The sequence below is a fragment of the Acipenser ruthenus genome, chromosome 41 (assembly GCF_902713425.1).
Source record: "Acipenser ruthenus chromosome 41, fAciRut3.2 maternal haplotype, whole genome shotgun sequence".
NCBI lineage: Eukaryota > Metazoa > Chordata > Actinopteri > Acipenseriformes > Acipenseridae > Acipenser > Acipenser ruthenus.
The window spans coordinates 850,448-861,767 of NC_081229.1; the positions used below are offsets into that span (position 1 = coordinate 850,448).

The 11,320-nt window shown below is 45.6% G+C and overlaps 3 protein-coding genes across 6 annotated transcripts in view; 2 read left to right on the forward strand and 1 right to left on the reverse strand.

The window, feature by feature from the left end:
* The first annotated feature begins 313 nt into the window (after positions 1-313).
* On the forward strand, positions 314-5,099 carry LOC117971152 (interferon-inducible GTPase 5-like). Its single transcript, XM_059011234.1, has 2 exons — positions 314-755; positions 2,752-5,099. The coding sequence occupies exon 2, from the start codon at positions 2,759-2,761 to the stop codon at positions 3,947-3,949; it is 1,191 nt and encodes a 396-aa protein (XP_058867217.1). The 5' UTR covers positions 314-755; positions 2,752-2,758; the 3' UTR covers positions 3,950-5,099.
* A 1,700-nt stretch (positions 5,100-6,799) lies between these two features.
* Positions 6,800-10,478, forward strand: LOC117964953 (interferon-inducible GTPase 5-like). Of its 3 annotated transcripts, none has more exons than XM_059011232.1 (3): positions 6,800-7,226; positions 8,282-9,492; positions 10,106-10,478. In XM_059011232.1, the coding sequence occupies exon 2, from the start codon at positions 8,289-8,291 to the stop codon at positions 9,477-9,479; it is 1,191 nt and encodes a 396-aa protein (XP_058867215.1). In that variant the 5' UTR covers positions 6,800-7,226; positions 8,282-8,288; the 3' UTR covers positions 9,480-9,492; positions 10,106-10,478. The 3 variants fall into 3 exon arrangements, with proteins under 3 accessions (XP_058867215.1, XP_058867216.1, XP_058867214.1); XM_059011233.1 differs by having other exon boundaries at positions 10,144-10,478; XM_059011231.1 differs by having other exon boundaries at positions 6,801-7,226; positions 8,282-10,478.
* An 80-nt stretch (positions 10,479-10,558) lies between these two features.
* The window catches only part of smg9 (SMG9 nonsense mediated mRNA decay factor), a 9,810-nt gene continuing 9,048 nt past the window's right edge, over positions 10,559-11,320 (reverse strand). For both annotated transcript variants that reach the window (XM_059011196.1, XM_059011197.1), the window contains one exon: positions 10,559-10,984. In XM_059011196.1, coding sequence (XP_058867179.1) covers positions 10,906-10,984 — 79 coding nt within the window. In that variant the 3' untranslated portion in view covers positions 10,559-10,905. The remainder of the gene's footprint in view (positions 10,985-11,320) is intronic.

The following is an 11,320-nucleotide window of genomic DNA, read 5'->3' on the forward strand; positions in this document are numbered from 1 at the left end:
TTTGTACACCTGAGAAGCCTGGTTGGCTGTCCAGTTTGTTTACATCCTCCAGAGGTAGTTTTGCACGCACGAACACAAGCCAGGGTATCTGTTAAAACATCGGAACAATAAACAAAATGTATGAAGGAGAGGAGAGCATTCGACACATCGAAGCTCACCCGGTTTCTAGAAGCGGATTGATCTCAGCGTGGCCAGGTAACCCCTCCCCTCCCCACCCCACCCCACCCCACCCCACCCCACCCCACCCACGCTCTGTGTAAAGGAGTGTCTGTTACCCTGCGTTCAAAGTCCATTGACACTTGATTACCTCTGATCCTGGCTTCTGTGCTGTGCTTACCAGCAGTATTTGGTTCAGGGTTACCTCTGTCAATTCCAATTCAAATTGAAAAGACTTGAATCAAGTCCCTGCTGGTGCAGACCAAGTGGACCCCTGGTATAACTCATGAAATAGCTCTGGGTTCTTATGCCGAGGGAAAGGTTTATGAAAACACCACACAGAGGAATCAGTTCACTTGCCTGCAGCGCTGAAGGGGTTAAGCAAAGCAGCTTCCGTTCACTGAAGCTCTAGAGGTGTAGCCGGGAGTCACAGCGCACTGAAACCAGCAGCAGGGTCAGAGCTGTTAGGAAGGGAGGAAGCGCTTCACGTCTCACGCATCACAGGGTTTGCAGACAGGGCTGCTGTAGGTTTTTCTTCTCCTTTTCAACTTTTACAAACCGTTTGCCTGCATTGTGAACCAAGACTCGTCAGGCTCAAGGTAAAAGTGTTTTGCTCTTCAATGGTTTGCGTTCCTGAATCAAACAAGAAAAAAAAGTGTATTTAGTTCTAGAGTTATTTTATTTCATATTTGAAAATGACGCTGGGAAGAAAAAAATGTATGGTTAAAAAAAACTTTTTTTTGTAATACTGTAAACGTGGAGCTCTGATTCTCAGTCTGATAATTACACCATGTAACAATTTTTTTTTTTTTTTTTTTGTTCCTGGGTAGTAAGTGTTATTTCCTAATTGCTTATGCCTCAAAAGTATAGAAAATGGCTATTATTCCCCACAAACTTTGCTTTTGTGACCAGGACAGTGATATTTTGAAATTTACCTATTTTCCAGAACATTCCAGATAGATTCAGTGCTGAGTAAACTTGGAGTAACTTCTAGAACTTTCCAGTAATATAAATAGTAGTATAAATACAGGGCCTTAAGCCCACCAGTTCAGTTTAGTTCCAGCTGCCTAAGTGGATACATATCTGCATTTTTCTGAGATGGCATCAAGGTCATAGGAGACTTCAAAATGGTGGCATTCCTGATGGGTCTCCAAGGCGGTTTTACCAAGTTTCCCTGCTATCTTTGCCTTTGGGACAGCAGGGACACCAAGGCGCACTACCACAGGCGGGACTGGCCACAGCGGACCGAGTTCTCTGTGGGGAGGAACAACGTCAAGTGGGAGCCACTGGTGGACCCCCGGAAGGTGCTGATGCCACCACTGCACATCAAATTGGGCCTTATGAAACAATTTGTCAGAGCTCTAGATAAGGAGTCGGCAGCCTTCAAGTACCTTCAAGACTTCTTCCCTAAGCTGTCTGAGGCAAAGGTCAAAGCCGGTGTCTTCGTCGGACCACAGATAAAGATGATCCTGGAGTGCAATGAATTCCCCAAGAAGCTCACTAGTAAGGAGAAAGCAGCTTGGAACAGCTTTGTCGCAGTGGTTCGGGGCTTCCTAGGCAATCACAAGGCCGAAAACTATGTGGAGCTGGTTGAGACTCTGGTGAAGAACTACGGCACAATGGGCTGTAGGATGTCCCTCAAAGTCCATATCCTTGATGCTCATCTTGATAAATTCAAGGAGAACATGGGAGCGTACTCTGAGGAGCAAGGCGAGCGCTTCCACCAGGATATACTGGACTTTGAACGCCGCTACCAAGGACAGTATAACGAGAACATGATGGGAGACTACATTTGGGGGCTGATTCGTGAAAGTGATTTACAGTATAATCGTAAATCTCGAAAAACTACTCACTTCTAAATCTTTTGTAGTCATTTTTGCTTTAATATAAATACATGTTAATTTGGATTCATATGTTGTTGTTTTCTGACTTTATGTGAACGAAAAGACACAAATTCGCCCATTTTCTCATTGGAAATAGGTAAATTTCAAAATATCACTGTCCTGGTCACAAAAGCAAAGTTTGTGGGGAATAATAGCCATTTTCTATACTTTTGAGGCATAAGCAATTAGGAAATAACACTTACTACCCAGGAACAAAAATTGTGTTACACGGTGTTCTCAATGATTGTGAAAGTAACTCGTTCCAAGGAGGAGCGCAGACTGGACTAGATTGTTAATGCTGCCACCTTGCGAGTGACAAGGGAACTGCACTCAGCATCATCGAAATATACATACAGCAGACTGGCAAAAGCGAACTAATCATCCTGAGAATAATAATAATAATAATAATAATAATAATAATAATAATAATAATAATAATAATAATAATGCCACTGCAGCGCAGTTTGAGAGCCAGTCCAGGTTTTACATTTCTTAGTGTTGTAAATGCTTTAGCCACTGATTATAGAATTGTGGTATTGAAGTTTGGATTCTACAGATTGACATCAGCCTGCATTCCACTAGAACAACAGCGTGGCTCGTTCAGCTTGGATTACCTGGGTTTGGGATTAGCGGGATGTTTATGTGGAAGAAAACCTTTTTTTTTTTTTTAACTGTATAGCCTATAATATTTTCCTACTACGTTTTATTTCAGATTAACCATGGCAGAATACGGTTTCGAGGAGATTGGTGAGGATGAAGTGAATGACATACGGGAAGCAATGGAAGCTGGGGGTTTAGCAGGGGCTGCAGAACGTATCCAGGCTTACCTGGAGTCGCTAGACAGCGTGGAGCTCAACATCGCCATCACCGGGGAGTCAGGAGCGGGCAAGTCCACCTTCGTCAACGCCTTCAGAGGACTGGAGGAGGAGGACGAGGGGGCAGCCCCGACGGGGGTGGTGGAGACCACCGCGGAGCCCACCGCGTACCCTCACCCCAAGTTTCCCAACGTCACGATCTGGGATCTTCCAGGGATCGGAACGCCGAACTTCAAAGCAGATGAATACCTGGAGCAGGTGAACTTCAAGCGCTACGATTTCTTCATCATCATCGCGTCCGAGCGCTTCCGATCCAACAACATGACGCTCGCCATGCAGATCCAGGAGATGAAGAAGAAGTTCTACTTTGTCCGCTCCAAGATCGACGAAAACCTCAGGGCGGAGAGCAGAAAGAGAGGCTACAGCGAGGAGAAGACTCTGGACCAGATCAGACAAAACTGTGTCCAGGTCCTGCAGGACCACGGCATGAAGGACCCGCGGGTCTTTCTGATCTCCAGCTTCGACCTGAAACTCTACGACTTCGACAGGCTGGAGGAGACCCTGGAGAAGGAGCTCCCCAAACACAAGAGGCACATCCTGCTGCTCTCCCTGCCCAACATCTCCCTGCAAGTTCCAAAGCGGAAGCAGGAGGAGCTGCGAGCCAGGATCTGGAAACTAGCTGCCCTTTCGTGCGGGGTCGCCGCCGTGCCCATCCCCGGTCTCTCGGTAGTTTGTGACGTCGCTATCTTGGTTAGAGAGCTGACGCTTTACTACAACACTTTCAGCCTGGATGATGAATCCCTTCAGAGCCTGGCCCAGAGGGTGGGTAAACCAGTGGAAGACCTGAAGTCGGTGATCAAATCCCCGCTTGCGAAGGAGATATCGACTGATGTGGTCCTCAAGCTGCTGACGAAGGCAGAAGGAGGAGGGCTCATGTTGGCAGGGTACTGGCTCCGGATCTTCCCCATCATCGGATCTGTAGTGGCGCAAGGGATCTCGTTTGGAACCACCCGTTACATGCTGAAGAGCTGCTTGGAGGAGCTAGCGGAGGACGCACAAAATGTCCTTAAAAAAGCCTTTGAGGTGGAAGTATGAAGCCTCCCAATTAGTGGTTGCAATCCTGGGATCCCGTATGCTAATTCAGCTCCCAAAATCCCAGGATGTATAGAAGAGAATTATTATTTGTTTATTTAGCAGACGCCTTTATCCAAGGCGACTTACAGAGACTAGGGTGTGTGAACTATGCATCAGCTGCTGAGTCACTTACAATTACGTCTCACCCAAAAGAAGGAGCACAAGGAGGTTAAATGATTTGCTCAGGGTCACACAATGAGTCAGCGGCTGAGGTGGGATTTGAACCGGGGACCTCCTGGTTACAAGCTTGTTTCTTTAACCACTGGACCACACAGCCTCCTAGGATTGTATTAAGGCAACTGGTTCTGTTTTTAGTCGCGATTTTCCCTTGTTTTGTTATGTCTGCTTCACTTAGTAACTAGGCAACCAAGCCCTGCCGCTGAAATTAAAACCGTGAGATTTGGAATTTCGCTTTAATGGTAACAACCACTGTCTGCAGCTACTCAGCTCAACGTGGCAGAGGGAAATGAAAAATGGACTTTTACTGACTGTGACAAAGGAGACTCAGAGGTGACATTCAGTATGTACACGGGTCATTCCACGCCAACGCAACCACACAAAGGGGCGTTCTGTTGCTCGACCGTCTCAGATTTTGTTAGAAAAATTCACCTGGAGGTTTGCAACCTGGCCTGCTGAGTGGCAAAGGTCAACCTAAAGTGAAAAAATCACCCTGGGCTCAACTTAGACGCTACCATCATGTGTAGCACCTCGTTCGACTCTTTCACCCCAAAATCACTGCAAGATATTTTTGGATAGATGTTGATGAGATCTACAAGAATCAAGCAAAACACTTTGGTATCCGTGGATTTTGGAGTTTTGGCTGTTTTTCTGAGAACCAATTGAGGTTTTGGTAGTTTCAAATGGGTCTCTGTAACAAAGAAATCTAAGCTCCATGTGCAAGTTCATAACCTCTCAGCTCCAAGCTAGTGCCACTGGAAGCACACCCTGTCACTTTTTACTCTAGATCTAACCCCAGACAATGCACAATTGAAGACTAACGCCAATTTGGTTAGGACTATGTGGACAGGGGCAGCAGTGTGGAGTAGTGGTTAGGGCTCTGGACTCTTGACCGGAGGGTCGTGGGTTCAATCCCAGGTGGGGGACATTGCTGCTGTACCCTTACGCAAGGTACTTTACCTAGATTATTCCAGTAAAAACCCAGCTGTATAAATGGGTAATTGTATGTAAAAATAATGTGATATCTTGTAACAATTGTAAGTCGCCCTGGATAAGGGCGTCTGCTAAGAAATAAATAATGATAATACTTTAGCCTCACCAAAGTGGCCATAAGCAATGCTCGAAAGCATGACAAATGCAACTTCAAAAAGCCAAAATTCACAGATACCAAAATGATTCTCTAGCCAAAGCTTGATATAATACACCTGTGGAAGCCATGTCTTTGAGCTTATCTTTCATATTATTATTATCATTTATTTCTTAGCAGACGCCCTTATCCAGGGGCGACTTGCAGTCATAAACAAACATACACTTCAAGAATCACAGTACTATACTCAGTCATTTCCACTTGACATTTTTACCGTCTACACAGATTTCACTGAACACATCGTTCAAACTCCCACTTATTCTCCACTCAGAGCTATAAAACCCTCTCGCTCCAGTTGCTGGTCCACTTGGTATACATGATCATCCCATTTCTCTACCATGATCACGTCCTCCTCCGTTCACAGAGCAGAAATGTGTGAACGACTGCATCAGAAAAGATACCATGCAAAGGAAACCGACGCGTCACTAACACCTGAACAAAACCCAGGTTACTGCACCAGGGTGCTGAAGAACTGTGTTTTTAAAAACGACTGACCTCTTCATGAACATGGCGTAGCTATTACCAAGGATTGTGTTTCTTACAGTAACGCGCTGGATCATTTTGTGCACAGTATTTTCATTTAGAAGAAGGAGCTCCTCCTCTATCACAAGGGACGCGCCTGACTGCTGTTGTGTAGCTATTTCAAATGAAGGTGGTGGTGGTGGTGCTTCTTAAAATAACGAGCTGAACTGTTCTGTAATGAATGTGTTTTTCGAGATCTCGACACACCTGCCTGTTGTGTGCTGGGGGTGAAATGCTTCGGCTGTTCTGGTCCTCAGCGTTTCCAGGAAAGCTGTTTCTTTCACTTTCACTTTACTGTAAAATCGGTTGTTTTTCATCCCTGTCATTAAAAGACTTGTTGTCGTAACAACCCTGGAACTCCTGTCAATCATTTACAACAAAGTGATTTTTATAAACGGATTCACGCAACCCAGCGCTTGACACGGACACACTGCACAGAGATTTTTGCACGAAAATTGCAATAAAATTCCAACAAAGAGTTTGGTGCAATTCTTGCTCCACTCATATGCAAATATACCTGCACTGATATTAAATATTTCAGCTTAAAAAGAACCCCTTTTTGACTCCGCTAGAAATGAAATGTCAACCATAGTGTTCATTTTGCTTGTATCCACGAGCATGCTTTAGTTATTAAATGACCCCTCCCACCCCACACACACACACTAAACAGCCTTTGTACACTTGAGAAGCCTGGTTGGCTGTCCAGTTTGTTTACATCCTCCAGAGGTAGTTTTGGCCGCACGAACACAAGCCAGGGTATCTGTTAAAACATCGGAACAATAAACAAAATGTATGAAGGAGAGGAGAGCATTCGACACATCGAAGCTCACCCGGGTTCTAGAAGCGGATTAATCTCAGCGTGGCCAGGTAACCCCAGGTAACCCCCCCCCCCCCCCCTCCCCCCCTCCCCTCTGTATAAAGGAGTGTCTGTTACCCTGCGTTCAAAGTCCATTGACACTTCTGTGCTGTGCTTACCAGCAGTATTGGTTCAGGGTTAACTCTGTCAACTCCAATTCAAATTGAAAAGACTTGAATCAAGTCCCTGCTGGTGCAGACCAAGTGGACCCCAGGTATAACTCATGAAATAGCTCTGGGTTCTTATGCCGAGGGAAAGGTTTATGAAAACACCACACAGAGGAATCAGTTCACTTGCCTGCAGCGCTGAAGGGGTTAAGCAAAGCAGCTTCCGTTCACTGAAGCTCTAGAGGTGTAGCCGGGAGTCACAGCGCACTGAAACCAGCAGCAGGGTCAGAGCTGTTAGGAAGGGAGGAAGCGCTTCACGTCTCACGCATCACAGGGTTTGCAGACAGGGCTGCTGTAGGTTTTTCTTCTCCTTTTCAACTTTTACAAACCGTTTGCCTGCATTGTGAACCAAGACTCGTCAAGCTCAAGGTAAAAGTGTTTTGCTCTTCAGTGGTTTGCGTTCCTTAATCAAACAAGAATTGTACTTTAAAAAAAAAAAAAATTAAAAAAAAGTGTATTTAGTTCTAGTTATTTTATTTCATATTTGAAAATGACGCTGGGAAGAAAAAAATATATGATTAAAAAAACCTTTTTTTTGTAATACTGTAAACGTGGAGCTCTGATTCTCAGTCTCTGATTGCACTATGTAACACAATTTTTGTTCCTGGGTAGTAAATGTTATTTCCTAATTGCTTATGAGAACATGATGGGAGACTACATTTGTAAAGCGATTTACAGTATAATCATAAATCTCAAAAACTATTCACTTCTAAATCTTTTGAAGTCATTTTTGTATTACTTTAGTATAAATACATGTTAATTTGGATTCATATGTTGTTTTTTTCTGACTTTATGTGAACGAAAAGACACAAATTCGCCCGTTTTCTCATTGGAAATAGGTACATTTCAAAATATCACTGTTCTGGTCACAAAAGCAAAGTTTGTGGGGAATAATAGCCATTTTCTATACTTTGGAGGCATAAGCAATTAGAAATAACACTTACTACCCAGGAACAAAAATTGTGTTACATAGTGTTAATGAATGTTAAAGTAATTCGTACCGAGGAGGAGCGCAGACTGGACTAGATTGTTAATGCTGCCACCTTGCGAGTGACAAGGGAACTGCACTCAGCATCATCGAAATATATATACAGCAGACTGGCAAAACCGAACTAATCATCCTGAGAATAATAATAATAATAATAATAATAATAATAATGCCACTGCAGCGCAGTTTGAGAGCCAGTCCAGGTTTTACATTTCTTAGTGTTGTAAATGCTTTAGCCACTGGTTATAGAATTCTGATATTGAAGTTTGGATTCTACAGATTGACATCAGCCTGCATTCCACTAGAACAACAGCGTGGCTCGTTCAGCTTGGATTACCTGGGTTTGGGATTAGCGGGATGTTTATGTGGAAGAAAACCTTTTTTTTTTTTTTTAACTGTATAGCCTATAATATTTTCGTACTACGTTTTATTTCAGATTAACCATGGCAGAATACGGTTTCGAGGAGTTTGGTGAGGATGAAGTGAATGACATACGGGAAGCGATGGAAGCTGGGGGTTTAGCAGGGGCTGCAGAACGCATCCAGGTTTACCTGGAGTCGCTAGACAGCGTGGAGCTCAACATCGCCATCACCGGGGAGTCAGGAGCGGGCAAGTCCACCTTCGTCAACGCCTTCAGAGGACTGAAGGATGAGGACGAGGGGGCAGCCCCGACGGGGGTGGTGGAGACCACCGCGAAGCCCACTGAGTACCCGCACCCCAAGTTTCCCAACGTCACGATCTGGGATCTTCCAGGGATCGGAACTCCGAACTTCAAAGCAGATGAATACCTGGAGCAGGTGAACTTCAAGCGCTACGATTTCTTCATCATCATCGCGTCCGAGCGCTTCCGATCCAACAACGTGACGCTCGCCATGCAGATCCAGGAGATGAAGAAGAAGTTCTACTTCGTCCGCTCCAAGATCGATGAAAACCTCAGGGCGGAGAGCAGAAAGAGAGGCTACAGCGAGGAGAAGACTCTGGACCAGATCAGACAAAACTGCGTCCAGGGCCTGCAGGACCACGGGGTGAAGGACCCGCGGGTCTTTCTGATCTCCAGCTTCGACCTGAAACTCTACGACTTCGACAGGCTGGAGGAGACCCTGGAGAAGGAGCTACCCAAACACAAGAAGCACATCCTGCTGCTCTCCCTGCCCAACATCTCCCTGCAAGTTTCAAAGCGGAAGCAGGAGGAGCTGCGAGCCAGGATCTGGAAACTAGCTGCCCTTTCATGCGGGGTCGCCGCCGTGCCCATCCCCGGTCTCTCGGTAGTTTGTGACGTCGCTATCTTGGTTAGAGAGCTGACGCTTTACTACAACACTTTCAGCCTGGATGATGAATCCCTTCAGAGCCTGGCCCAGAGGGTGGATAAACCAGTGGAAGACCTAAAGTCGGTGATCAAATCCCCGCTGGCGAAGGAGATATCGAGCGACGTGGTCCTCAAGCTGCTGATGAAGGCAGCAGGAGGAGGGCTGATGCTGGTGGAGTACTGGGCCAGCACCATCCCCATCATCGGATCTATAGCAGCGGGAGGGATCTCGTTCGGAACCACCTATTACATGCTGAAGAGCTGCTTGGAGGAGCTAGCGGAGGATTCCTGCAACGTGCTGAAAAAGGCGTTTGAAACGGAGGTCTGATGAAGGGAATCCGGTAACTGCACATTGTTAAACAAATCCAGTCAAAATGTTGCATCTATTTTTTAACCTAATGTAAATGTGTCAGTTTGAATATATATTTTTTCCCCCTCAGTAAATCTAGTCTTTTAATGTTTTGTTGACACTGTTGCATTTTCTGTAATTTTCCATACACTGTGTATCTATTACACACACACACACACACAGACACACACACACAGAGCAGTGTGCATTTACTAGAACACCAAGATGAGTCATTAGCAGCCTTCATCCATCCGCATGCAATTCTCACACCTCAGGCCCTCGTGCGTGTGAAGAGGTCAGAGACTCTCTGTTCTTTAATCAGGCGTCTTCTAAAAAAGCCTCCTGCGTTTCACCACGTGCGGCTACGTGTTCCCTTTTCTCTTCCCATTTTAAATTGAACGCATGTGTGGCCTATTAAAAAAGACAGCAATTGAAAATCAGACAATCGCTAACTTGTCAATTTTCAGTTACAGTGGCTTGATTTCACATGCAAAACAAACCAAGACTACTTTATATAGATATACACACACACACACACACACACACACACACACAAATAGGGTTAAGGTTATATATTCTGCAGTACTGTTCATTGTGTTCTGCAGGATACGATTCAGGGATATTTCTTTGGTATTTGTTGAAGATAGGACTGTGGCTTGGGATCCCTGGTTTTCTTTCGAGCTGCACTGGAAGAGACTGGAGAAGGAGCTCCTCCTCCATCACAAGGGACGCGCCTGACTGCTGTTGTGTAGCTATTTCAAATGAAGGTGGTGGTGGTGGTGCTTCTTAAAACAACGAGCTGAACTGTTCTGTAATGAATGTGTTTCGAGATCTCGACACACCTGCCTGTTGTGTGCTGGGGGTGAAATGCTTCGGCTGTTCTGGTCCTCAGCGTTTCCAGGAAAGCTGTTTCTTTCACTTTACTGTAAAATCGGTTGTTTTTCATCCCTGTCATTAAAAGACTTGTTGTCGTAACAACCCTGGAACTCCTGTCAATCATTTACAACAAAGTGATTTTTCTAAACTGATTCACACAACACAGCGCTTTGACACAGAAACATCTTGCATGTAAATTGTAATGCATTTTCAACAAAGAATTTGTGTTTCACCCATATACTGTACATAACATTTTAACAACAAGAACCACTTGAAAAATCGACAGCTTCCACAAACAAAGATGACTAACAAAGTCCACTGGCAGCAGAACGAGCCGACTGCAGCTCTCTCTGGAGTGAGAAGCTCACTTCAACCCCACCCCAGTATCGTCCTGGAGGGTTCAGCACCCAGACTCCAAACACAGAGGCGTTTCTGAACCCTGCACAGCGTAGCCGCAGCTGGAGCACAAAGAAGATCTCCTCCTCCCCCCTCTCCTCTTCCTCGCCGTCATCTCCATGGAGACGGGACCCTACGACAGCAGCCGGCTGTACTCCGAGAGAGCCGACGATTTCTTCACCCCGTCCCAGATACGGGCAGCGTAGTGGAACCTGCGGGACACGGGAGCGTTTTCAAATCAGAGAGAATATTTACAAAAGCAGGAGGAGGCCGTTTCGGCCCCGCCGGTAGAGCACCGGGTCCTGGGAGCTGAGCGAGACTCGGTCAGGACGGGTCTTCAAGGATCCCACTGATTGGGCTTCACAAACAAGGCTAGTGTCGTAACCGAGTTCACAATGCAGCAGCACCATCCCCTCACACACACACACACACACACACACACACACACACGCGCACACACACACACACACATGTTGTGGATGACAGTGAGGCTGTTATACTTAAAATATACTTAGAAGTAAAACTGCTAGAGAGCTTAGTGTGGAGTT